The sequence below is a fragment of the Octodon degus genome, unplaced genomic scaffold (genome assembly GCF_000260255.1).
Source record: "Octodon degus isolate 3935 unplaced genomic scaffold, OctDeg1.0 scaffold00138, whole genome shotgun sequence".
Classification (NCBI taxonomy): Eukaryota; Metazoa; Chordata; class Mammalia; order Rodentia; family Octodontidae; genus Octodon; species Octodon degus.
In genome coordinates, this window is record NW_004524714.1 from 5744505 (window position 1) to 5771709 (window position 27205).

The 27205-nt window shown below is 54.7% G+C and overlaps 1 protein-coding gene across 5 annotated transcripts in view; it reads right to left on the reverse strand.

The window, feature by feature from the left end:
* Nek6 (NIMA related kinase 6) overlaps positions 1 to 27205 on the reverse strand; it is a 69101-nt gene that overhangs the window by 20154 nt on the left and 21742 nt on the right. For 3 of the 5 annotated variants that reach the window (XM_004641588.3, XM_023701638.1, XM_023701639.1), the window contains 3 exons: positions 11104 to 11222; positions 2318 to 2458; positions 1024 to 1086 (listed from right to left, as the gene is read on the reverse strand). In XM_004641588.3, coding sequence (XP_004641645.1) covers positions 1024 to 1086; positions 2318 to 2458; positions 11104 to 11193 — 294 coding nt within the window. In that variant the 5' untranslated portion in view covers positions 11194 to 11222. Of the gene's footprint in view, positions 1 to 1023; positions 1087 to 2317; positions 2459 to 11103; positions 11226 to 21239; positions 21293 to 24282; positions 24367 to 27205 lie in introns of those variants that run through there. The other 2 variants (XM_023701640.1, XM_023701637.1) reach the window with 2 other exon arrangements.

Genomic DNA, 27205 nt, shown 5'->3' on the forward strand with positions numbered 1-27205 from the left:
TTTTTTTTTTTGCAGAACCGGGGATTGAACTCAGGCCCTTGAGCTTGCCAGGGAAGCGCTTATTCCACTGAGCCATCTCCCCGGCCCCATCACTGGGCTTTTGCCTTTTCAGTGGGACCTGAGGAACACACTATGTATACAGACATGGTGTCACTGCTGTTTCTTTCCATCCCATCTTTTCACTTTTGGATGGTGCTGTGATAAGCGTAAATTATTCCTGTTGATGAATCTAATGGACCATTTTTTCCTTTTATGGTTAAGGGACACTCTTTGTATCCTGCTAAGACACCAGTTAGGATTCTCAGGTTTCAACCATTTTTCCTGTTTTCTTTCCATTTTGGTTTTTTTAGTAGGGTGTGGCTGTGCAGTCCAGCCTGGGCTTGAACTTACTACACACCCGGGGCTGGTCTCTGGGAATACAGGTGTGTACCACCACACCAAGTGAGGGCCCCAGTTTTCTGCTCTAGTCTTTGTACCACTGAGATAGCTCAGTGGTCTAAGCTGCTTAGGCAAGCTTAGGCAAGTGTGCAGGGACCACAGTTTGATCCCTGGTGCCACATGCTGGGCCAGCCCCGCCCCTAGGGTGGGCTAAGCCAGACACACACACACACACACACACACACACACACACACACACACACACACACTTACACACCATAAATTTAGCTTGTACATTTACCCTGTGATCTATTTCAAATAAAGTTCCATGGGTAATGTGAGGCAGGGCTTGACTCCACTGGGGATGTTGGGGTTTCCCAGTGCCCTGAGTACAAAGCCTTTGTTCTGTCTGCTGAACTGGCCTGGTGGTTTTGTCAAAGCCATGTGGCCCTGGTTTGGAGAAGGTTGCTGGGGGGAACACCGAGTACCCCGCCAGTGGCCTCCAGCCTGTCTTCACCACAGGTGGCACTGGGCCCAGCACCCGGTGCTATTCAGCACCCATGCTCACAGCTGTCATTCCCACACTGCCACCACCCCAACCTTGCCCCTACCGCTGACCCAACCTTCACCGCCTGTGATGCTTACCTTCAGAAGGCCGATCTCCTTGACACAGTCCTGCCTGGCCTTGGCGTCCATCATCTCAAAGATCTTGGGCAGAGGAAGAGACAGAGTGGTTAAAAGCAGGCACCACGGTTCCTGGCTCTGCCCCTCCTCGTGGCCAGAACAAGAGTTCCCATTGCCCGAGTGCCCACTGGGAGCCTGACGCCACGTTAACGGCATCACGCAGAACCCTGTGACTGCTCCACGGTGCAGGAGTGACCGTAGCTGACTCACGGAGGAGGGCGCTGAGCCCAGAGGATCTGGCGACTCACCGAGGTCACCAGCCTGACTTCACGGTGCCATAGTGTGGGCCCCATGAGATTGGGAACAGCACCCAGCTCTGGATTCCCCCAGCACCCAACCTGCGGGCACAGAAAAGGCAGCCCCGGCAGCCCCATCAGAGACTCAGAGAAGCAAGACAGAGCGCAGGAGTCCCTAGGAGGTCCAGCACACACCTTCGGGGACAGCGAGGGGCTTTATCCACCCCCTCCAGTGACCAACTTGTTCACCCCACTCTGTGAGACACAGGGGCAGATCCAGGGGCCCAGGGAGCTCTGGGAGGACTCGTGGGTCCTGGCCTGACTCCCACTTATCAGGGATGTGGAGGGTGGGTGCTCTGGAGCCCGGGACCATGTGACGAGTGCTGGCACAGGGCTGGTCAGACACCATCTGAATCCCTCTGAGGCCTGGGAAGCATTCAGTCAACACTGTCCTCATCTGGAAGGTGGGACCATCATCCCCACCCAGGGGCTGCTGGGAAGGTTCCAGTACATAGCAGGCTCTCAACATGCACTTGTTTTTTGGTTTTGCTTTGATTTTTGAGATAAAGTTTCTCTCTGTAATGCAGGCTGGCTTCAAATTTGTGGCTGTCCTCCTGTCTCAGGAGGGCTGGAATTACCCACATGTACCACCATGCCTTTCTATTTTTTCTTTCTTTCTTTCTTTCTTTCTTTCTTTCTTTCTTTCTTTCTTTCTTTCTTCTTTCTTTCTTTTTTTTATAAGCAGAATGTATTTATTGAGGGAAAGAAAGCTCGTGTCTGAGAGAGGGACAGGAAGGGGGCCCGAGCGGTTTGCTCCCCCCTCTATTTCTATTTCTTTTCTTTTCCTTCTTTTTTTTTTTTCTGGTTCACAATGAGCTTCCCTAAACCTGTGTCTTTGGGTTCTCTCCATAGCTGGGGAGCTGCTTCTAAAGCCCAGTTCACGGACGTCAGGGAGGTGCTGGCCAGGGCAGAGCCCAGCTCCTTCGAGGCAGCTGGGACCCGTGGGGTTGTGGGCTCACCTGCACCTTCTTCAGAGCCACTGTCTTCCGATCCAGCAGGCAGGTGGCCTTGTAGACCTCGCTGAACTGCCCTCGGCCTATCTTCTTCTCAATCTGGAAGTCGGCCAGCGAGCAGCGGAAAGACAGGGTGTTCGGGTGCCTCTGTGGAGGACAAGGGCACCAGTGACCAGCGGGCTGGGTCCAGGGCCTGGGACTGGGCAGCTGGAGACCTCAAGGACCCAGTGCCCTTCAAACACATCCCCTAAGAGGAAGGAACGAATCTCCTGGGCACCTGGTATCAGAGCCTCCCTGGGGTTTTCCCCACCTCCTGTCACGCGCTGCACGCTGGGCCACACCAGGAGGAGCAGGGAGGGTACTTAGCTCCCACCAGCCCAGCGCCCTCTAGATCATCTGAGGACTCCTCCCCGGCTTCCCAGTGACTGCAGGGCCAGCAGGTCCTCCACAGCATGTAAGCAAAGCCCCATCGGAAAGGCCTGGGAGGGAGGAGAGGAGACAGTGGCCGTAGCACCTCAGTCTGCCCCATGCTGGTGGCCACATCAGCCCCGGGACTTCTATGCTTGGCCAGTGAGGCAGTCTGAGGCCTGGAGGGGGCAGCCTGGAGGCCCACAGCTCTGTGCAGTCCTGCCTGATGGTTCTGGACAGAGCCTGTCACCTTCCTGCCACAGCCCTGTGGTGAGGCAGGGATCACTGATGGGGTGGTGTGCCAGCCAGGTGGTGACATAAAGACGCAGACCAGGTGTCAGTTGTACTGGTCCCTTGCAGTGTGCAGAAATAGGTATTAGCAGTGTGGGGTCAGACGGAGGAGAAATGCCAAGCTTCCCATCAGGTACAGCAAGCAGCCACGCTAAGCTCCTTTTCTTGTTTTTTTCTCTTTGATGGCAACCCAGGGCCTTCACACTAAGCTAACATCCACAGCACCCCATCCCCTCTTAGAATTTTTTTTTTTTTTAATTTTGAGACAAGGTCTCTCTAAATCACTAAATTCCCTAGGCTGGGGTTGAATTTGTAATCCTCCTGCCTCAGCCTCCCAGAGTCTAGAATTACACTCAGTGAAGCAGCTAAATTTTTAAAATGAACATGTAGTTTTCAAATCTGGGCCCAAACTATCCAAGAGGAGGGCAGACTCAGTTAGGTCCTGGGGTGCGTTCAGGAGCACCCCCATACCTGTAACACAGACATTTGGATCAAGGAGCCCTGAGAGGGCTGAGCCTCCTGCCTCAGCCCCTCAAGTTTGTGCTTCGTTACCATGCAATTCCTCTTCATATGCACGAACACTTGCCTAGGGGAGCTCACATTACTGAGCTGGCCCTGCTCCACCTTGCAGGCTCCTCTGAGCAGCCCCATTGTAATCCCCACTTCAGGAAACTGAGGCTTAAAGGAGATGCAGCGACCTGCTCCAGATCCCTCAGCATGTGACTAAGGCTTGGTGCCCAAGCCTTTGTACAATGTGGCCCCGAACTAAGGTCCTCCCCCAGCCCCCCACAGCTGGCTGCTTTCTGCTCCTCAAGCCCTTCCCTATACCTCACCATGAGCTTCTGAAGAGGGCCCCTTTCTAGGTCCCCTGCGTGTCTCCTGTGCCCACTCAGTGCTCCAGGTGTATTGGTTGAATAAGAGTCTGGGCCCAGGCCTTGTCACCTCCAGGGCTGCACCTGAAGCCATCCTCTCTGGAAAAGCCAAGGTGGCTTCTCAACAGGAGAACTAGACTCAAAAAAACACAAGACACTGTGCCTGAGATGTCAAGTGACTTAAATCTCCTAAAGCATGGAACACAGGTCCTTAATCCAGATTTGTAAATAAGAAAAGCGAGGCACATAACATAGCTGCCCAGTGCAGTGGGAAGACTTGATTGTCTAATCTAGAGTCGGCTTCATGACAAGGGATGGCATCGGTCCCTTCTATTCTGGGCCCTAGTCTCCCTCACATTACAGTGAAGGTGTTGGGGGACGTGATCTCCAAGGGCCCTCACTCTGGGACACCAGGCTTCTTCCAGTGAGGAGAGGGAGGCTGCCTGGAGTCAGTCCTCAGTGATCACTCTGTCCAGCCGCCAGTTGTGCAGCTCCAGGTGCTGCTGGGAGACACTTGGTCCTTGGTCGGGCTGGGTTGCAGCCGAACATCTGCACATGGATGACTGGGATTTGCATTTCCTGTCACAACCCATTCTGCTTAATTAGAGGCAGGAAGCTGAGCTCACTACAGCAGCTCAGTAGCTGCGACAAGTCCTCCTTTCCTAGGGACACAGTCCAGCGGCTCCACAGGCCACCACTGCCCACAGAGGCTTGGGGTGGCATCCCGTCCCTGCAGGCCTCTGTCTGAGCCCTGGCCCAACTGAAAGGGGAAAAGCCACACTGTCTTCCAGCCCTAGAGGCCAGGCCTCCCTGCTGGGTCTCCATGCAATCCCTACCCTGCCCTGGCAGCCAAGTGACCCAGGCTGGGCACCCATTCAGGGGACAAGAAGACAGCTGCAGGATTCCTCTGAGGACTCGAGGAGGTGACACAAGTGATGAGTCTTGGGGTGCTCAACTGCTGGGGGAGTGAGGCAGAAAAAAGCTCCCACCATAATGACACGGTGACCCCAAAGGGTCACTGTGGACTAACTGTGACGGCCTTTTAGAAATGGGTCACCTCGGGCTGGTGAAGTGGCTCAGTGGTCTAAAGCACCTACTTAGAACAAGCTTTAGCAAAAACCCAGGGACCACGGTTCGATCCCCCAGCACCACATGCCAGCCAGCCCGCCCCCTGGTGGGCTGAGCTGGCCACACACACACACACACGCACACACACACATAAATAAATAAAATTTTTTAAAAAGAAAAAAAAAATGGGTCACCTCTTGCTTACTGTCCCCTGCTCTGCTGAGACCCTGAGCTGGTTCCTGGACTACAAGTGCAACCTCAGGGCATAGCTGGCAGAGGGGCAACACCACCGTGGCTCTGCCAGCTAAGACCCTGGTACCTAGGGGGAGGAGTGGGTTTGGATCTGGGTCTTCCACTTCCGGCTGTAGGCAAGTTGTGCTCTCTCCCCAGGGAGTAAATAAGCTAATAAAGAAATCACCCTGGGCCTGACAGAGGAAAGGCAGAAGGTAAGTTATTATCGCTGCTGCTAGGACTGCTCAGGTTGAATGAACAAAGAAGCCGCTGACAGCAGCTACTTCTGGGGCTGGGGCTGGGCTGACATAGGGCTGGCCTTGCCCAGGGTAAGTACGGGGGCTCTGGGTTATGGTTATAATCACCATCACTAGGCTGGCTGTGAGGCACATGCCTGTGATCCCAGTGCTCTGGGAAGCTGAGGCAGGAGGAGCATAAGTCTAAATCCAGGCTGGACAACTTAGTGACTTAGTGACATACTGTCTCAAAAAATAAAACAGGGGCTGGGGTGTAACTCAGTGTGAAGGCCTTGGGTTCAGTCCCCAGTACTGCAAAGAGCCACAGACAGGCCAGGCATGGTGGGGTATAATGGTGCTGTAATCCCAGCACTCAGGAGGCTGAGGCAGGAGTATCATTGAGAGTTTAAAAACAGCCTGGGCTACAAAGTGAGTTCAAGGCCAGCCTGACCTGCCTGGTGAGACTGTCTCAAAAAGAAAACAATAACAACAACAAGAACCATGGAGGCTCTGCTGACCCGCGGCTGGCAAGGACCTCGGAGACTTGTGGGTGACTTGCAGAGGCCCGGGCCTCCCTTTCAGGGCGATGCTACCAGCTGCTCTCAGGGGCTGCACCACAGGGCCTCTCCGATCCTGGTGCTCCTGCCTAGGGTGCTGAGCCCCTCAGCTTTCCCTGAGTGAGTAGAGCTGAGCCTTGGGGCCAGGGGCAGGACACAGGGTTAGCAGCCCTGCAACTTCCATCCCACTCTGCTGTCTGTCACCAAGGTCCCAAGGAGGAGACAGAGCCATGGGAGGCATCCAGATCTGAGAGAGGACAATAGAGGCATCCTGGGGACAATGAGCTGGACAGCAGCAGAAGCCTGGAGAACAGACATCAAGGACAGCCGAGGTCCTGCGTCACCTCTCTCCCCACCCTCCCTTTCCCTCAACATGCTGCCAGATTTTTCAGGCCGAGGGTCACAAACTGGAGGCCTGGGTGGGGGTGAGGCTGGACCACCATAGGATGCCCCACTCAGACAGCTCAGAGAAGCCCAGCCCTGTCTCCAAGTCAGAACACATCAGGCCACAAACACCCCCCACCTTTGCTAATTTGAGTTTAAAATGTTTGAACCACAATAAGCCTCAACCATTGACAAATCCTTTTTGAAAAAAAAAAAAAAAAGCATAAAATTACATGTTAAAAGAATAAAAATGCATTCGCCCAATTAATTTTCTGAAATCTCATTAAAAAATTTAGCCTGACTAAGTCAGACTTCTGACCTGAATTTTAATCATCTTTACACTGGATGGGTCTTTTTTTCCCTGATATTTGCAATGCATGATTAATTTTAAGGCAACCGTTTCTATGATTTTAAAAAGCACATTTCATTGGAATGACATTTCCTGTAAACGAATTTCACCTTTAAAGACATCTGACACTGCGTATCGGGAACTCTTAATGGAGCTGGGTGTGTGAATACACAGAGATGCGCCTTAAAGCTGCCCTGCACAGAGGAAGGGCAGGATTTACAGAGAGTCCAAGTTGTCAGATGCACCCAGAGGCCAGATCTGCTTGGCTCCGCACAAGCTGGCTAATTTCAAACCAGGTTCCACTCTTCCCTCTCCAAGACCCAGCGACACAAGACCTGGGTGGAATCCTGACTCTGTTCCTCAGGAGAAAATGGTAGGTGACTTACTTCAACATCCTGCTCTGCAAAATGAAGTACCAGCACAACACCACTTCTCTGAGATGGGAGGAGACCAGAACACGTGCTGGCATCAGACTGCCAGTTGACCCCGCATCACTGTTATTCTACCTTGGAATCTAGGGTCCCTCTGTGGGCCCTCCAGGCAGGAAGCCATTACCCATTCAGCACAGAAGATGCCAATGACAAGCTGAAACTCATTTCAACTGTAGGGGTTCCCCACAAGATCATCCCCTTTGTCTAATGAAATCCACAATAAGCGCTCCATCCACTGGGACTCAATTTCTAACGATACAGTGTGGATGTGGATTGAGCTCTTTCACAGAGACACCCCCTCATTCCTCCTAGCTGAGGTGTTTGAACACCTTATCTAAGCTGGCTGACCCTGCAGCTTCAGCTCAGGTGTATGACTGATTTCTTTCTTCTTTGGAATATTCTCTTCTCCTTGTCCTGTCCCAAGCTCCTGATCACCCATCAGGCAGAACCAACCACCCGTTCTGGGTAACCTTAATCACCAAGGTGACAGGACTGAGAGGGTCCCAAAGAGGGACAGGATCACAGGGCTCTATACACATCCACTCTTGTTCTCAGCTGGGTGTGCTGTTAGGAGGGGGCCTGTGAAGAAGAATGTGCCTGGGGAGGGTGTGATGCTTCCCCTGTGTTCTGCTCTGTCATGACCTCCTCTCTTGGACCCTGCCAACCATGGACTCAACCCCCTGAGACCATGAGCCAGCATTAAACCTCCTCCCTTGGTTGTGGGTGTCAGGTGCTATGTCCCAGCCATGAGAAATGTAACCAAATGCACCCTCCCATTCTCTGGGTTCCTCAGCACCCTCTAATGGGGCTGCTACCTCAGCACACCTATTTATCTATCTACACATGGACCCACCAGTAGACTAAGCCCCTGACTACAGGTACTAGGCACCAGGAAAAGCCCCCAGGAAAAAGGACACAAACATTTGCTGAATTTGAACCATTAGCAAGCACCCTTCAATTTCATGGCCACTGGTATTTGGTCCTTAAACCTTATGCAAGCCCCCATGTTTTGGGGGAAAAGTTTCACAGAATTTGGGTTCTGCAGTGCACACAGCTGCCCCCACTCTTCTCTTCAAACAGAACAGTGCATGGCTAGTCCCGAGCAGGTTTCCAAAGACTTTCCAGATGGAAGACACATTATCCAGGGCTTCTCAGGCAAGAACACCTTTCCCCTTCTTGGAAATTCATGTGTGTCCCGTGGGTCGCCAAGCCTTGTAATTCGTTCCTGATGAGAATGCGCCACGCAAACCGCTCAAATCATGAAGCCTGGCTGGGCATTGTAAGCCTCTTTCTCAATTCCATGCATGCATCCATTAGAAATCCTAATAAAAGTGGTATGTCTCATTCTGCTAAGGGTGTAAGGATTTCACATATGACTCTGCCAAATTCAGCAAATCTATCTTCATGTGCTAATGCTCTCAGGCTAGAAGCCTTTCTGCAGTGGACAAGCAACGAGCCTTGGGCCTAGAAGGTTAACAAAGACCACAGCTGGAGTAGTTGCAGTTTAGGATCTTTCTGGTTTTTGTTTGTTGGATTTTTTTTAAAAAAAATTTATTACAGGGTCTACAGGGTCTCACTACATAGATCGGACTCATAGTGATTCTCCTGTTTTCAGCCTCCCAAGCACTGGGATTACAGGCGTGTACCACCATAACCAGTCTTAATCGCACTCTCAGCGCGCCCTGGTAGCGGGGCTGGCACAGCACGCGGGAGATTGAACCCCAGCCGCTGGGTTCTGCTTGAGCAGGCATTTTAGTCTGTTGAGCTATCTGGCCGGCCCTGATCTTTCTGTATTGAGGTGAGTACCCAGCTCTGAGATCTTTGACTATGAACACTGTGAATTTTTTTAACCAAAAAAAAAAAAAAAAAAAAAATTGATGACATACGTTTTAAAAAAAAAAAAAAAAAAAAAAAAAAAAAAAAAAAAAATTGATGACATACGGTTTTCTGGACACTTGTGCCGTTCAGCACCATATTGGTTGTTTACAGTTTACCATCCCATTTATTCTTCACAGCTGTCTCATAAGGGAGGTATAATTATCACCATTTTACAGATGAGGAAACTGAGGCTCAGGAGATCATTTACCCCACATCACTGGACTGGTAAGGGGTTGGAGTTGAGGAGGGAGCCCAGCCTGGCCCACATCAAAGCAGCTCACGGTGTTTTCATCCTATAATTGGCGATATTTGGTTGGGACATCTCCCCAGATGGGGTTTAGGGAGAGAAGGCTTCAGGAGCGGAGAAGAAGGCCCTGACTGTCCCCTCCTGGTTTACCCCAGAACGGGCACAGCACACACATGGCCCAGGGCCCAAATCTGTACACCTGGCCAGCCAGATGCTGGTGGGACCAGGGCCATCTATGCCTGACGGTGCTGTCCAAAGTAGCCCAACATTGAGGAATCGGGTCTAATTATACTTAACTGTGTCATTTCCCACTCCAACATGTGCACGGGCTGCCAGGGACATGGCTGCCACTGCGGCCCACCGCCTCCCCACTTTGTGGCACAATAATTATGGGGCTCTCTCCTCTGCCAGATGAGGCTGTAATTAACCCTAATTGCTTGAAATGCAACTGGCTGATTCTAGGAGATTAATCAAGGGGGATTCAATTGTTAGTGAATGGTTTAGATGACAAATCGCTACATTCCCCGGGTAGGCAGGCAGGCGCTGCCTCCTCCTACTTGCACCAGGGCCTGGTGGACTCCTCTGCCTCTAGGACGTATCGCCACATTCTCCCCAGGAAATGAGCCCTGCAGCCCACCAGGAGCAGGCAAGGAGAGTTACAGAGCATAGATGGGCTCTCTGCAAGCTTGTGCGCACGCACACGCAAGCGCATACCGTATCCCCGGGCTCATACGTCGCCCTTTCCCTTAGGCCGATGCAGCCGTGCACCACGGAGCATGGCTCCGTAAGAATACGAGCTTGGAAGAAGGAATTCCGATCCACCTGCCTCCTTGCCCAGGCACCTTGGTGCAGTGTATAGCCTCTACAACCGTCCATAGCAACCCTGAAGTCCTCCAATCAGAACTAGGAAGTCAGAGGCTTCATTCTAAGTCTTGTTTCAGGAATATGGCTGACTCTGAGCTTCCCCCTACCTTAGGTCTGATAGCCTCGGAACCCAAAGTCAACCCGAGACAAGAACTTGCCATCGTTCCAGGCTGTCACTGGACCCCAAGTACCTGGCCCCAGCCAAGGTGCCTCACCTGCCCTGTCAGCTTTGTCCTTCTCTCCCATGAGGAAGCCTTTCTGGGCCGCTATTTGGGTCAGGTGCCTTGCTAGAACTCCAGGGACCTCCCCAGTTTCCTCAGCTGGTTTCTGATCTTTCCCACAAGGCTGCATCCAGGAGAAAGGAAGCAGGACTGGAGCCAGGAGCCGCCTAGGAGTGACCAGGGCCATGCGGCATTCACACACACACACTGGTGGTTGGGACAGGAAGTCTCTGAGGCAGCAGTATTTGCCTGAGGCTTGGAGGGCTGGCAGGTCACAGCAGCACAAAAGCTCCCTGACATGCCTAGCGCTCCAGGTACCCATGGAGAAGTCAAGAGAGGGACAAGGAGACCCTGTGCCCAGAAGCTGTTGTTCTAGATGAGGCCCAGAGGGCGGGGCATAGTTACAAGAAAACAGGAGGCGTAAAAAGGAAAGTTCTACCTATTCCTTGCAATCCACACTGGGCCAGGGGCCCTGATCCCCCCTGCAAAAATCTGTTCCATCACGTGGACCCTGCTCCGGGGTGCACCGGGCTGGATCCCAGCTGAGTCTGGCACAGAGAAGTTTCTCTGAGTTTGCTGACCTAAATAAAGGGCTTGCTATGTTGAGTAATGAGCTGCCCATAACCAGAAGCATCCAAGAGGTCCTGTCTGGGGTGCTCAGGGGCTTCCTCCAGTGCCTGACAGCATGAGAGAAAGGGGCCATCACCTTGTCCCTTGGAGGCTCTGTGGAACACCGTGGATAACAGAAGGCTTACCTGTGAGTCTGACGGGTGTGCAGGCCCTGGGGTGTGGCAGAGGTTGTTCGGGCTCCCTCCATGGGCCATGTGGCTGGGTTGTCCTGCCATCCTGCATGCCAACCTCACAAGGGCTCGAGCTGCAATGGAAAACAAGCCCAGTCACTTTCTCGACATCCCATGTGATCCCCTCTTCCAAGCTGCACCCCCGGGGAGCCAGAAGTCCCAGGAAAAGGGTGCTTCTAGTCACCTAAAGTCTGAGGGGTGCACACGGGAGCCAGACCCCCACCACAGGTTGACATGACCCCCCACTCCAGGGGGCCTGGTGAGAGCAGAGATGCAGCCTGATCCAGCCTCTTCCCCATCCTTCCAGGGGCTCCTGGAACCCCACCTTACGGAATCCCTACGGCAGGGGGCTTTGGCTCCAGGTTGGCTACTGGAAACCACAATTTAGGAGATCATCTGTGTTAGTGTGTTTTCTCTTCCTTTAACAAGATAACAAGATACCTAAGGCAGGAGGTGGGACAGCTCATCCACCTTTCCTTCCTTCCCTTCTTCCTTCCTTCCTTCCCTCCCTTCGTTTATTCCTTCCTTCCTTGGATTGAATCCAGGCCTTCTGCACTGAGCTACAACCCCAGCCCCAATTTTTAAAAATTTTAGACAAGGACTTGCTAAGCTGCCAAAGGCTGGGTCTGAACTTGTGATCCTCCTGCCTCAGTCTCCCAGAGCACTGGGATTCCATGCAGGCATTATATAAGGCAGGCTCTCTAAAGAATAGAGGCTGATTCAGCTCATAGTTCCAGAGGTTCAAGGGCCGGGCGCTAAGTGGGCTCAGCTCCCATGGGGACCTATGGTACGGGACAGTCCAATGACACATGTGAAAGGGAAATCACGTGGCTAGACAGGAGGCCAGAGAGCAATTTGGGGGCCAGAGTTGGGCTTTTACAATAACTCAATCCCTTGGGAACTAACTCAGCCCCCCTAGAAGCACCTTAATCCTGTCAAAGGATGTCCCCAGTGACAAAGGACCTCTCGCGGGGCTCCGTTCTTCAAGCCCCACCACCCCTCACATTGCCACTCGATGATCACACTCCCACACACGAGCTTTGGGGACCCCAAACTACAGCGCGCCAGCACATGCACCCAAGCACCCCAGACAGCCCACCACCCAGCCGGGTGGGTCGCACGTCTGTTGTATGCCTGGTCAGAGACCACCTTTCCCACTGCAGTTTGTCCCTGGTGGCTCTGAGTTCTCCTGTGTGTCAAAGGCTGTCCACCAACCCACCCCCGAGTGACCCACTGAATGTGACCTTCAGGCTTCCTGGGCCCTATAACTTGCATCCAGTAGCACTCTTCTTGAGGCACTGGGAAGGCCTCTCCCACACCCTCACTACCGCTTGGAGTAAAACAGTTTTCTGTCACACAACACAGAGGCCAGGAGGGGAGGCTGGCAGAGGACAGCGCTGACAGTGGAAGCACAGGACTCAGGGATAGAGGGAGGTCTGGCTGGCCATCTGCAGGGCAGGGGTCACCTCCTGCCAAGCATGGCCAGGTGGTCTCCTGCCTGTGATGCTAACCAACACAGGCATGCCTTTGGCATGGCTTGTCCTGCTGGGCACGGACGCACTGGCAGGCACCTGGCCTCTATGCATGCAGAGCAGTTTCAGATTGGTGTCATGTGGTGGGCATCGTGGGGTGTGCCTACCCTTTGGGGGCCTCACATGTCCCCACACCCCTGCCTCTGCCACCTGCAAGCCTGTCTCCCACAGGGCCCCCAGAGCAGATGGGCCCAGGCGCCCTCAGCATCTTCCTGCCATCTGGCTGGGCTGCAGTGGAGCGCCGCATGCCTCCAGGGTGACACTGGAAGGAGCAGGGGGTACAGAAAGCCCCAGGATAAACAGATAAACACCAAGCATCAGCATCGTCCTGAGGCACTGCTGTGACTCTGGGGGGGAAAGTGTGTGACAACAAACCAGGAGCAGAATGTAAAATGCGCATGAATTTCAAGATGAAACCAGAGACTCCTGTGGGCTCAGCAGCTGCTTCGGGCTGTACCCCCAGAACCCTCGGGGTGGCGTGTTCACCCGTCCTCTGCCCTTAGGGAGGCCGCTGGGGAAAGGACAGAGAGCTGTCTTGGGAAGAAGGTTCCGTCTCTATCTCAGAAGGCTCCAGGATCTCCAGGGCCCACACGTGATCACTCCCCTGCCCCAGGCCTCCTGCCTGGGCTTCCCACCGGCTGGGAGCTGACGCATCCACCCTGCATTCCGTCTCCCTCATCTGTCCTCCTTCGGCCCCAGTGGGCCTGAGTGTGACTCTGCCCAATCACTGCCAGCTGGGATATGGGCAGGAGAAGCCTGGCAGGTGTTTGCACGAGTCACGCAGCAGTGACAGGGCACTCTGAGGAGCTCACCACGGCCACTGCAAGGGACCAGCCACCCCAGAAACAAGAATGATGATGACAACGACAGCAAAGAAGCCCTGAGCCCTTATCATGTTGGACCCTTCTATAGGCACTTCACCCCAAGAGCCTTGACACCCCAAGAGACAAGGTCTGTTATTATTGGCCTGTTATATAGCTGAGGAAACGGAGGCACAAGGAGGTTAAAGGCTTCCCCAGGGCACATGGATCACAGGGTGTAGGGCCAGGACCAGAACCTTCTTCTTTTATGAAGTGCTAGATATGAATCGTTGGCTGTGAATATGGGGGTGAGGGCACCTGCGCTGCACTCCAGCCCCAGGACTTGACCTTACACCTCCTTCTTGAGCCACCACACTCCCTGCATCAGTGGTCACCTTCCTGTTCAGCTGGCTTCCCATGGAATGAACCCTCACTGTGCTCAGAAGTGGGGTCACACTGATGCCAAGACAGGGGCCTGCAAAGAGCCCTGATGGACGGGAGCCCCCAGAGACCCTGCCCTCTGCACATGACCTCTGCTGTCAAGCTCTAGGCTGCGGGGAGTTATTGTGCAGAACCGAATGGCAGCTGCTGTACTGTGCTGGGGGTGACAGGAGGAAGGGCATTGTCTAGGAGAATCCCAGGGGAAGGAGTGAGGAGAGAAAAGGGGGCTGTCTGGCGCCTTTGGGTAGGCCATGTCCTTGTTCACCTGCCGGGCTGCTCACAGACCCATTTTGCAGGCAGGGAACCTGAGGATCAAAAAGGGAGGGTTCAACACCGTTCAACTGGGAAGCTGCAGAGGAGTTCAGACCCAGACCTTGCCGACTCCAAGGACTTTTCTCATTCCAAGTGCTCTGCGGCCTCCTGGACTCTCAGGGGTATTGGATCACAGGGGATTTGCTTTTGCTTGTTCCACCCCAGTGAGATCCAAGTCCTTTAAACCACACATTGCTATCAGAAGACCCTTCTTAGGGCGGGGGAGATGGCTCAGTGGAATAAGCGCTTCCCTGGCAAGTGCAAGGGCCTGAGTTCAATCCCCGGTTCTGCAAAAAAAAAAAAAAAAAAGAAGACCCTTCTTAGGGGGTTCAAATGTGAGAAGATCACAACAAAAGGTACTTGGAGAGAAAAGGCTTGGGGAACAGAGCGAAGATCCACGGCACATGCGTGCAGGCACCTCCGGGTAACACAGGGAGCCGCCTGTCCCCGGATCCTGGGGCTCCTGCCAAACTGCAGAACAATGAGGCCATGGCTGCCAAGCCCAAATCAGGGGCCAAAAATCCCTGGAATGCAAGACCCAGAGCCACAGGCCACACTGAACACCACCTCAAAGAGGCCTTTCTTCAGCACAAAACCAGGGCCCTGCACTCCCAAGGCGCTGTGGATGCACAGCACGGCTCCCAGCCCAGGTTTCAGGCTTTGGTGTGAATGGTAAAAAGAGGCTGCTGTGTGCTGCATCAGATTAGTAGCCAGGGGCTTAAAAGACCAGCTCCGGAGCCAGACTGCCTGGGTTCAAAGGCTGGTCCAGTTCCATCTAAGCACACAGAGCCTGTTTTCTTATCTGGAAAATGGGTCTCCTTGTAAGATCAACCTTAAAATAGCAAGGGCAGAGCCTGGAGGCTACGGTACCCCCTGCACTGTTTGCGCTAACCCTGACTGAGCAGTGGAGAAGTGACCATCTCCAGGCCAAAGTCATGGAAATTGAGGCTCATAACACTCATAACAGAGTGAGGACTTGCCCTGGGTCACACAGTTGGCGAGTGCCAGGGAAGGGCAGGTGGGCTCCAGATCCCTGCTGCCTGGGTTATCCCGAATGTTCTCACGGCCACTCTGCAAAGCCCTCCAAATGCACCTTGCTAGGGAGTCATGGGGGCTCAGTGCAACTCCCTGGAAGGATCGGGCTGCTGCACTGGCCTGAGCTCAGAGGTTCCCAGTACCTTTCCCATCAAGACTACCACCTGGCCCTGGCCTCCCAATTTCTAGCAATGTCACATAAGGGGATGCTCTGCCTTTGTGCTTCCCGTCAAACAGTACCCCTCATGGAGGCTGACGGCTCCTCAGGCCCTCCCTGTGAAAGATGATGCAAGACACAGGAGGGCTCAGCAAGGACTTGCCTGGAGAAGGGTGAAGGCCTAAGTGTACAAGGGCGTGTGATGCATGTCCCCATGGCAGTGCCAGTGTGTGTCCTGCCTGCTGTCTTCTGCACTCACGTGCATGCATATGGCCAGCCAGGGCTCCTGATGACCACAGGCTGTGAGCCCAGGACATCATGTTGCCCCTCAAGGTGGGGTGGAGGTGGCCATGTCTGGACGCTGCACTCTGCATGGTTTCTCTGAGAAAGGCCCTCGCTTGGTCCCCAGCTTGTCTCTTCAGCACCCCAGTTTTCCTTCCTCCCCCAGGCAAATCACCCACTAAGTGCTAGCACCACCAAGCTGGAGATCCTCAGCCCAGCAAGGGGATGCCACGGCTCACAGTGCCTGGCCACTGGCCCAGTATCAGCATCAGCCCAGCAGTGATTTCATATCTCCTGGGAAACCTGGATCTCTTGATGAATGAAGTTCTCCAAGAAGAACTACGACTTGCTCTGGCTCATATCGGAGGAACTTCCATTGACCTGCTTCTCAAGCTTGAGAAGGAACTCAAAGGAGGAACTCAAAGTTCAGACAGCATAGAGGATGGGCTCGAGGTCACACAGCAGGTGACAGGCAAAGCTGATACTTGAAGCCAAGTCTGCCTTGGTCCATCCATAATATTGTGGAAGAGTTTGTGAATAAATGAATGGGATGGAAGGATGGATGTAAGCAGATCGATGGATAGGTAGATGGATGGGTGGATGGATGGACAGATGGGTGGACAGACGGGGGTGGGCAGGCAGATGGGCAGATAGATGCGTGGGTGGGTGAACTCTGCCCAGAGAGGCAGCTCAGGCTGCTGTGCCTTTCCCCAGCCCCAGTGCTCCTCATTTGATCTTGTGATAACCAGACGTTACCCATTTGTCACTTGACAGGAAGCCACCAGCTATCAGGCCAGGGTTGTGGGGCTTGTCAAGCTGAGGGGATGAGCAACAGATAGCTTCTGACTTCCAGAATGGTCCGCACCCCTCCCCTCCAATGCCCTACGGGGGCACACGCTGCACAGTCTGTAGTGCCCCAACCCACAGAAGCCTGGTTTCTATAAGGGGCGGCCCTGACCAGAAGCCAGGCCCTGGATGGAAAGTGCAGTGGTTCCCAACTGTCCCCTTGCCCCAGAGCAGCTGGGACACGGGGGGTGGGTGTGCAAGGCCTGGAGCTGGCTGGCGTGGTGTCCACTTGCCTCCCTGGCCACCCTACCCCACTTGTCCTCCCAGCTTGGCTCTCATCATCCACTGCCCACCCCACCTTCCTCTCCAGACCTCAGATACCAATAGCCACAGGTACGGCAAGCTCATCCTGGCAGAACTGGAGCTCTGCCCACCCTTGCCTGGGTCCCCATACCAGGGACGGGGTCACCTCTGTCAGCTGAAGGACCTGGCAGGAGCCCAGGTGTGGCCTGGCTGCTGTGTCCCTCACAGCTACACATGTTCTTCATGTAGTGCTGCTGACTCCTTCGAATGTCTCCATGTACCCTGGAGCCCCTGCCAGCCCCACACTTGCATCCTCAGACCCACCGCGGAAGTTTTCCTGACACAGAAGGCTCTCCACGAGAAGCTCACAGCAGAAGCCAAACACCCCTAGAGCTCTGCCTGCCTGGCACTAGTCTGCCCACTGCATCCCTCCCCCAACTCCCCCAGGAGCCTTGTGTCCCCAACAACAGCACCCCAGTCCTTCTAGACCTTTCCACACACTGACTGCCTCCCTCAGTCTGGAAAACCCATTTCCACCTTCTAACCAGAAAACTCACACTTACCCCTGGGGATTACGTTTGAGCCTGACTCAGGCTCTTCTGGTAGGTCTTGGGACAGTACCACTCCCTCTCCAAGCCCCAATGTCCTTGTCCAAAAAGAGAAGGGATGGCCAGACGTCCCAAGGTGGCTTGCAGGACTCCACGCATAAGCAGGCATCAAGGGCCTCCCCTGCTCACCGACGGTGTCCACACTAGCTTTTCCCTGAAACCAGACCGTTGGGGCACAAATTGCTCCCTTTGTCACTGAGTCTGCCTCTGACACTGGCCTTTAAGACCAGGGACTGACCACCGTAGTCACCTACAGGCCTCCAGCTCCTGGCCCAGGACTGACACAGAACAAGTGCTGGTCGGTTACATGCTGCCCGGTAGGTGGAGGGGCTCCTCTGCACCCCCTGTAACTCCCCCCAAAACCTCAGAATCTTCCAGTCCCAAATCACAAAAGTCACTTAGAGATTAGAAAACAAATCACACCACGCACGCACGTGGGGCCCTAGGACCTTTTCTAAAATTGAGAGGTTTCCTCATCACATTTCCTCTTCTTGAGTAATAAAATCAAGTTCTGGAAGGAAAAGAATGTAGGGCTGTAACCATCTCCTGTGTCACCTAAAGGGACAGTGAGGCACTAGGGCTCTGCCTGGAGGGCTGGGGTGCTTCCTGTGAGCACACGCTCCATTGCACAGACGAGGAAATGGAGGGGCACAGAACTTACTGACTTGCCACACTCCTGAGGCTGGTTAGTGGCACAGCCTGTTCTGAACCCAAACCCAACTCATGGGAAAAACTGGGATCGCCTTCTGCCAAGAGCCCCGACTCCCTAGCAGGCCTGTGGCCCCAGTGAGCCCTGCCCTCTGGAAATGGGCCTGCTCTCCCCAGGGAACCTTGGCAGGCTCTGCTTGCCTGCCTTCAGGGCACTGCCTCCTGCCAAACCTCGCTCCTCAGTCAGGTCCACCCAGGCAGCTCCTCCATGCAGCCTTCCCAGACTCCCCCAGCTGTCTGTCCCTGCCATAACACTTGCCCTTCATGCTGTCTCTGCCCAATCACCCGGATTCCTCTCCTTTGATATGGGGATTCCCTTGAAGGCTGAGAACTAAGCACTAAGAACTACGGATCTCCACAGCCCTGCAGATGCAGAGGGGTGTTTTTTTGTTTTGTGACAGGATCTTGCTATGTAGGCCAGGCTGGCCTCAAACTCACAGTGACTCTTCTGACTCAAGTCTCCTGAGCGCTGGGATTATAGGTGTGCATTACCTCGCCTGGCTCAGAGCAAAAGGAAGAGCTGCAGGAAGACAGCTGTGGAGCTGCCCGAGGAGGCTGGTGGGCAGCAGCACTGTCCCCAGCGTGCCCTGGGCCCCAGTGGCTCCTCCCCAGGACAATGCTGGCTTCCTTCCACTTCCCCTCATTTCGATGGAAAGGGGCCCAGAATCCCAGGAGGAGAGCTGCACTTTCTGCTGCCCTCACAGCCCTGTGCACCATGGCCCAGCCTGGCATCACAGCCTGAATCCTGCTGGCAGCAGGGTGGTGGCCACATGGCTGACTATGCTGTGCCCTTGCTGCTGCCTCCACTGGGCAGGTGGTAAGCAAGCAGCAGGTGGCAGCCGCAGCCGGGTCCGGTGGCCCTCTGAGTACAAATTCCTGGCAGTCTCTTGGGCCTGGCTGCCCCGTCCCTGGCTGGGTACACTCCCAGAGGGCACAGGAAGCAGGAAATGGCGAGGGGCTCCCCATAGCAGGAGGCTGCCCGAGGCTGCCTACCTTTCACAGCGGTGCTGGGCAGCTCCGGGAAGTCTCGGCTGGGCTCCAGCTGATACAGGTGTGTGGTGCCAGGGACCTCCAGGGACCCAAGTGGTTTCTAAGCCAAGGTGGGGGAAGGACAAGGGCCCCCCAGCCTGGGCAAGGGGCTTCCCCTTCCCAAGACTCCCGTCCCCAGACAGCACCACAAGGAAACTCCCCTGCCACACACTGCTCCAAAAATAGTTCTACTGACACCTCTGTGGTGGACAGTTTGTCAGGGCTGCCATGTGGCCACAGGGTGGGCTTGGAGTTGGCCCAACTGAGAGAGGCAATGGAGTCCTGCTCTCCCATTTTCCTCACAAGGAAACTGAGGCAGGAGGGCACAAGATTGCCCAAGGTATGAGCAGAGCAGGGGCAGGACTGCCCAGAGAGGGGATCCTTTAACTGATGCTACACCCACACAGCTCAGGCAAAGGGACTTCACAGGTTGCGGGCCTCCCAGCCCGTCACCCTGGCATTAGCCAGCTGGGGCTCAGCCAAAGGTCCTTCCCTTCTCCTGTGCCATGTATCCCCACCCACCTGTTCTGGGGCCTGCAAGTGCTAAGAAGCATAGAGTCCCTGCTGTTCCCTCCTGAGGACTCTGGGCCAAATCTTTCTATTGTCCACAGTGATGAGAACTTGATGGGGCGGCCCTCGATGTAAGCTCCAGCTCTGCCACATCCCCAGTGTGTGCCTGGCAATCTCCTGGGCAAAAGAGCATTAGTGCCTCAGGCTGCTGGAGATTTCTGTGATAGTTCAAAGGTCAAAGTGTTTAGCTTCCAGCCTGGCACCTAACAGATGCCCAATCAATAGGTCATTGACTGATTCTTAATAATGTTTTTTTTTTTTGCGGAACCGGGGATTGAACTCAGATCCTTGCGTTTGCCAGTCAAGCGCTTACCCTACTGAGCCAGCTCCCTGGCTCATTGATTGATTCTTATTATAGCTGCCTTTAGTTTTAGCTTCCAGCTCTGCTCCATGGGTCTCAGGACCGAGGACCCCGAGTGCACCCACTTCCCAGCAGTCCCCGGGCTGGACTTCATGATGCCATAGAGGAAGCTTGGCTCTTACGATGTCCACAGGACAGAACCCCAGACAGATGCCCACAGCCAGAAAAGACCACTTGAGAGCTCTAGGCGGGGTTGGGGGTTGCAGGGTGGTCAGCATCACAGGTGGTTCCTCCCCAGGGCAGGGTCTGAGGCGGCCTGGGTGGGCGGCTGGACTGGCTTGAGGGAGCCCAGGGCAAGGCCACAGTGGGCCCAAAGGCACAGTGGCCAGCCAGCACCACAGGCTTCCAAGGGGGCTTCCTGTGGCACACCTGCTTCCTCCTTCAGAACCAGAGCCACCTCCACCCTGCACCAACTGTCTTCCACCTCCAATGCAGCTCCACCACCCCAGGGGCTGGCACCAGCACATGGCAGCTGAGGTTGTGGAGGACACACAGAACCAGACCCAGCACCAGGGCTCGGCCTCTGGCCGACACACCTTCCCTGCTGTCAGCTGGGGCCGACTGCTTGGGCACATGTCCGGTACCAGCCCCCTGGGTGGGCTCAGGCCAGCCACCCATGGGTTCTCAGGGGCTGGACTCTGGGCTCAGGCTCACTGCAGGATGTAGTGGCCACACACCTGTGTCTTCCATGACCCTATTAAGCGGGCATCACCAGTCTCAACTCCTAGAGAAGGTTCCAGATGGGCCAGCTGGGTTTTCTGAGAAGCACACCAAGCCCTGGCCCCGTCTCCACTCAGCTGGGCATGGCCCAGTGTGTCTAGGTAACACCGTCTCCTCTACCCTGCCATCCCCTTGGGGTTACCGAGTTGGCACATAATCAGAACTTCTGCAGCCACTTCCTGTATTACCCTCCTGACCAGATCCTCCCCGACCTGAGTGAGGTCTGGGACGTACTGCTTTTAACTCCTCTAGGCCGACTTTCGCTCTCAGCCATAGCACGTGTGGAGTGGAGGCCAGGACCTCATGACTTGGACCTCAGGAAAGCCACAACACACCTCTGACCCTCAGCTTCCCCAAACACAACAGAGGTGGATGGGGCTCCACTGTTGCGAGAGTGCGTCTCGGGCTGATAACATTTTAGGACGCTGATAGGGATTTGTATCTCACCAGGCTTGCTAAAGCTGAGCTGGGGAATCCGGTATCTGGCCATGTGCTCACTTCTAGAAGAAAAATCAGATCTTCTGTGTCTGGAACTGCTAAGAGGATTTGGTCTCTGGCCTTGGGACATTTTTTTGAGGCCTCAGCCCCCACACACTGCCCTATCCATTCACATTAGGGCCTGGCTGCTCTAGGGCTCACATGGCTCCGAGGCTTCCAGACACATGGCCAGGCAGGTGATATATGTATGGGGGTGCCACTCATAGGGCACCCCTAGGGGACTAAGGCTGGGCCACATTCTCCAGGGATCTTGGCAGGGTAGAGGTCCCAAATCAACCCTGCAAAGTAGACCAGACACCCATTTGACAGATGAACAGAGGCTCTGAAGGGTCATGTGACTTGTTGAGGGCCAAAGAGAGGCAGGCCTTGGGTAAGCACACTGGCCTGGGCCCTCTCTGTAGTGTAGACACTGCAGAGAAACAGCAAATGGAGTAAGGGGTGGGTGCAGAGCAAAGTGCTCAATTACTGCATGGTGTGGGGCAACCGAGGGGGCCTCAGGGAGACAGTGCATAGGGGGACAGAGGGTCACAAGAAAGAGGCCGACAGCCAGCCCAGAAGAGGCTGAGTCTGAGCCCCAGGTTTAAATCCTGTGCTGCTTCTGTCCAGCCACAGGATGGTGAGGCAGGCCCGTGACAGAGGCCCCTCGTGGCACGGTGCTAGGGCAAGACTGGGTGAGAGCAGGAATGCAAAGTGCCGGCCAGGACTGTCAGGGTCCAAGCGCACAAAGGAAGGAGCTCAGGGACAGTGGCTACTGCAGCTCCGTGAGCGACGTGCTCGTAAACTATTGGCGCTCACTCAAGAACCCTGGCAGCCACGGTACAAGCTGACTGCTCCCAGGCCAGGGGATGCTCACTCTCTGGGGAGCCCAGGCTCATGACAACGAGTAGGGCACTGGACCTGCGGGTACAGTGAAAGGCACACAGGACCCGAGGCCCAAGCCCTCACCTGGAGGACGGAGAGGCCTGCTTCTTCTAGGGCTGGGAAGTGAAGGCAGAGCATTTTACAAAGTTACCAGAAAGAGACACCCAAGCTGGTTCCCTCCCCCGCATCTCCATAAAATAAATCTTGGCCTGCCTGCATTGGCAAGAGACCCTATATATTTACATGACAATCGCGCCTCATGATCACAGGGCTCGCGGTTCTGGCAGGCAGCATGTGGCAGGGATGACAGGGGTCCTAGGAGAGTCACTATTTTCCGGTGACTTTTATTGTCCATTATATCCTGGCGTTTACAGGGCTCTGCTCTGGGCCTGGCAGGAATACCACACACATAGGGTGGGGCTGGCAGGGCTGAGCATTCCAGCCTCGGTGGTACAGACCCACCCTTCTGCCCAAAGTCTGTGTGCGGTACAGGGACCCCAGGGAGCTTCAGCCCTGGCAGGGTGTCAAGAAGCACAAGTATCCACAGAAAGCCAGCCGCCTCGCTCTGGGCTGCCCTTCCAGCTCAGGACACTAGCTCTGTGGACCGGGGGCTGCAACAGGGAGTATGGGTGTGCACAAAGCCGGCTACCCCCGGCCTATGGGGGCTGCTTTGAAAATATTTTTAAGGGCTGGGCATGGTAGTGTGCACCTGTAATCCCAGCACTTGGGAGGCTGAGGCAGGAGGATCGCTGTGAATTTGAGGCTAGCATGAACTGCACAGTGAAATCCTGTCTCAAAAAGACAGAAACATAAAATTTTTTTTGGGGGGGGGATTTTTGTGAGACAGCTGATATTACATGCCTGAACTGAGCTATGGCAAGAAAATTTACAGTAAGAAATGTAAGCTGCTATAAACCTGGGGTTTGTACAAGCCCTCCCCCGAACTGTTTGCTAAACATTCCCCAGGGCAGGGATGACCCAGGAGGGGTGAATTCCTGGCTTCCTCAGACACCTGTCAGGGACATTAGGTATGTTCCTTATCTGTAAAGTGGACATAAACCCAAACCCAGGGGTGGGCAGGAGGATGAAAGCATCTTCTAGAAGTTTCTCTGGATAATGAATCTTGGTATAAGTAGGTACTTCATAACTAGTTAAGTGTTCCCACTCGTCTATTTAATACTCACACAGCTCCTGAATAAAAGATACAAAAATGCCCCCACAGAGTGGCAGATGACAAATTACTCCTATCTGGGCAAGTCCTGACAGTCCACAGAGAGACTTCGACTCCTACTATTTCATGGAAGTTTGTGACCTCCTACAAAGGCAGGCAGAGAAGCAACAGTGTTCATTTCTTTGATGAAGAAATGGCTCAGGGGTGAGCAGGGCTAGCCAGAGGGCAGTAGGCAGGGGAGGGTTCGCCTCAGGACCCGCGCCCTCCACTCTGGGCCCGCTCTGGCACCTGCCTCTGCATCCAGTCCCTGGCCAGGCAGCTCCGCTATCATGCCACTCAGGAAGATGGGGTGCAAGTTCCTGGGTCCTAGACAGGGCTGAGGCCTCCTCGCTGTGGGTGCTTCTTCTTCTGTGCCCCGGGTACTCATGGGCTCCCCGAAGCTGGCAACTAAGGGTCTGCTGCCTCCAGGCTTCCTGGTCAAGCCAGGGACCCCCTCTGACTGTGCAGTGGGTGAGACACGGGTATGTCAACACCTGCTGTGCCCAGCAGGATCACAGGTGTGCCTGGCCTTGGGTAGGAAGCGAGGAAGTAGGCCATGACTCCTGATCCACAGAGGAGGAAACTGAGGAAGTCCCTCCTGTAGTGTCAAGAGCACGGAAACTGGCTTCATACCCGAAGCTGGCAGTCTCTGGAGCTGGTGGCTGCGTGCCCGGCAGAAACCAGGAAGCCACAGAGCCCTTCAGTTCCAATGTCCCAGGGGCCCACAGAGGGGACGCTCCTAACCATGGGCCTCAGCACTTCAAAACAGGAGGGTGAGACAAGTGTGGGCAACCCTGATGACTCAGGTAACCTGTAAAAGCAGGAGGCAGGCGGAAGCGGGAGGCCTTTCTGGTGGGGGGGGGTTCGCCTCTCTTCTTAGAAGGATGCGTCACCAGGGTCTGGCGAGTCAGTACTCACCCAGGCTGTCCACCTCTCAGCTGGCCTGTCCCCACAGCAATCACAGGCTGCAGGTGGGGCCACCTTCTCATTTCACAGACAGGGGCTGGGGAGAAGGGGCTGGTTCCAGGACACACAGCAGGGTCTTAAGCCTGCAAACCTCCTTGCCAAGAGGTTAATTTGTCTATCTGCACAGGAAGGAAAAGAAGGACCCCACAGAGCCTTTAAAAAGAGAAGGAAAAAAAGAAAGATCGGCTAAAGAGCACTGCAGCGCGGCCCCCAGCCAACCCGAAGAGGCTCAGACGTTCTGTGCAGTCTGGATTCCTGTGGGCTGCAGGGTCACGCGATTTCCTCTGCAAAAGGCAAGGCTGAAAAAGTCTGGCTGAGGGGGGATAAGAAGGGGAGGGAAGTATCCACGAGACTAGGAATCATGAGTTTAGCCCTGGCTGCCTCACCGAGGAGCTGGAGGCGGCCCTGGACCCCTCTGGGCCTCAGTTTACCCTTACTTATTTTGCTCCAAGCCCTGTTCGGTAGACTTAAGCAACAGTAATCTGTTAGCTCCTGTAGCAGCACACTATTACTCCAGTTTACTACAGGGGGAACTGGACATACAGGTAGGTGGCCTGGTACAGGTGGATCTTAGGTAGTACAGCTCCAAATCCATGCTCCTAACCATGAGGCAGCTCAGCCCTCTAGCCTGCAGGGCCACTGGCTGGTCCCTCTCATTGTTCTGTCCTAACAGGCCCAGCACCTGTGGCGTGGAGGCCACAGGTTGGCCAGCAGCCTGTTTCTGGAGAGAATGAACCATCCTGCCTGTCTCGCTGCTGCTCTTGTCTGCTGGCTTTTCAGTGAACTCTGGTTTCTTCGGTTCACTTAGCAGCCTTTATAAACCACAGCCCTGGAGCCCTTCAGGAGGCCCCAGGGGTCACGGCGTGCCTCAACCTGCCTCTTTGAGCCTTGCTGAGAGCGGTGAATCCAAGCAGGAATAGACGACCCCACTGTGATGTCCGTTTTGGAGTTTCACGGTCAGGTTGGCCTCTGGGACTGCAGGAGGGAGAATGCCATTCAGGCATCCAAGAAAGAGAGAAAAAAAAACATCTATTCATAGCCAGACAGAGCTGGCTCTGCAGAAACGATGCTACCGACGCGACAAGTAGCCCAGCTGTGCAAGGGATTCCCAAAAAGCCTGACCTTGGAGCACCCACGTGGAGGGCTCAAAGGCTTGGGTGGTCACCAAGCTTTCAAACTATGCCTGGATGCTTGGCTGTGGGACTCTAGACAGAATGTGGTTCTGACCCAAAACCTGGGCTTGTCTTCCAAAACAGAATTCTTCTGACAACAGACATTTTTTGGTTTAAACAAACAGAATGCTGAGCTCTGCTGTACTCTAATTTCTGGGGTAAGGGATAACTTGTGCCGTGGAGCACCCTGAGGTCATGCCACACGTGGCACCGTGGATCTGGGCCCACCGGCTCATCCTACGAGGGGGACGCTACCAGCTCCATTTTGAAGATGAGGAAACTGAGGCTCAAAGAACAAACTAATGCAGCTGGGAGACAGCAGAGGAAGGAATTTAAAATCTGGCGCCAGCTCAGAATGGAAAGCAGAGGGTGAATCCAGGCAAAACCTGCTGCCTGAGAAATCAAGCGGCCCTCCCGGCAGACACACAAATGCAGAGTCCTAGGGGCAGGGCCCACTCAGTTGGGGCCATATATGCGCACATTCTACCCTGTCCAGGTGTGGGGAGACACCCAAGGGGGCAGCTGGGAAAGGGAAGGCCCCACAACTGCCACATGGCTGGCCTCCGGGCAGCTGGACTCAACAGTCCTGCCTCATCAAAGACACTGGAACCCATTAACTAGGAATTTCACGCTGAGTGCCCAGAAAATTCCCGAGCTTCATCCCTAGTGTTTCATCAACATCAGCATCAGATGATCACTGCACAAGCTCTCGTGCATGTACTCCTGCTCCACTCCTGGGCCCTGGGGACTGGAAGGCCCCCACGAAATCCTCTGGGTTAAAGAAGAGGAAACCGAGGCATGGAGCAGAGAAGTGAGGTGCCCAAAGTCATCCAATTATTTGCTCACTCGATCTGCATACGTACAGGGTACCCATCTCATGGCAGGCAGGGGGCAAGTCCGTCCTCCAGCCGGCTCTTGGTTTAAAGCTGAGAGTCTTAGAAGCCAGGAGCCAGGAGCCGTGTGAGCACAGCTCTGCACACCCAGGTGCAGTCTGCCCAGGACCTTGGTAGCCAGTGTCTCTTCAGAGCAGGAAGCAGCTGTGAGCCTGCCCTGAGGAGCCCTAAGGGGCAGGGGCCCCAGGCCAAGGGCATGGCACATGCAAAGACCCAGTGGCCGGGAAGGCTCGGCTGTGAATTGTGAGACTGAGGCTCAGACAACAGTGAGGCCTCGGTTCTGTAGAGAAGAGAGGCGCAGGGAGTAGGGTCAAAGGATACCAGGACCCCTGCACACGGCTGGCATGAAGTGCAGGGTCAAGGCTCAAACTCAGGGATTCGGACTCCCCTTCCAGTCTCTAGCCAGGACAGGGGAGAAATGTTGGCAGACTTCCCTCCTATAGCAGTGTGCCTTACGGTCCAGGCCCCAAGGTCTCTCTTACAGCACTGACTATGCACCTACTATGTCCTGGGCACTCAGAGGAAGGATTCACAAAGGTTGTTCCAACCTCCTGTTCCCCTCTTGGTCCTCTGTACTCACTCAACCGAGGCTGGAAAGTCCCTCCTAGCTCACAGGAGGGAGGACAATGTGTATCTGGCAGGGAGGCTCGTGCTCAACATCACTCAGGCTGAGAGGTGTCAGGGTAGGACTCTCTCGCCTGGAAACACCAGCCAGAGCGTTTGCCAAAACAGATAAGCGTCCCTGGGGGAACAAAAAGATCTGGATTCTCTCTTTCCTGCCCACAGCCTTCCCTTTATCTGCAAAGCTGGGCA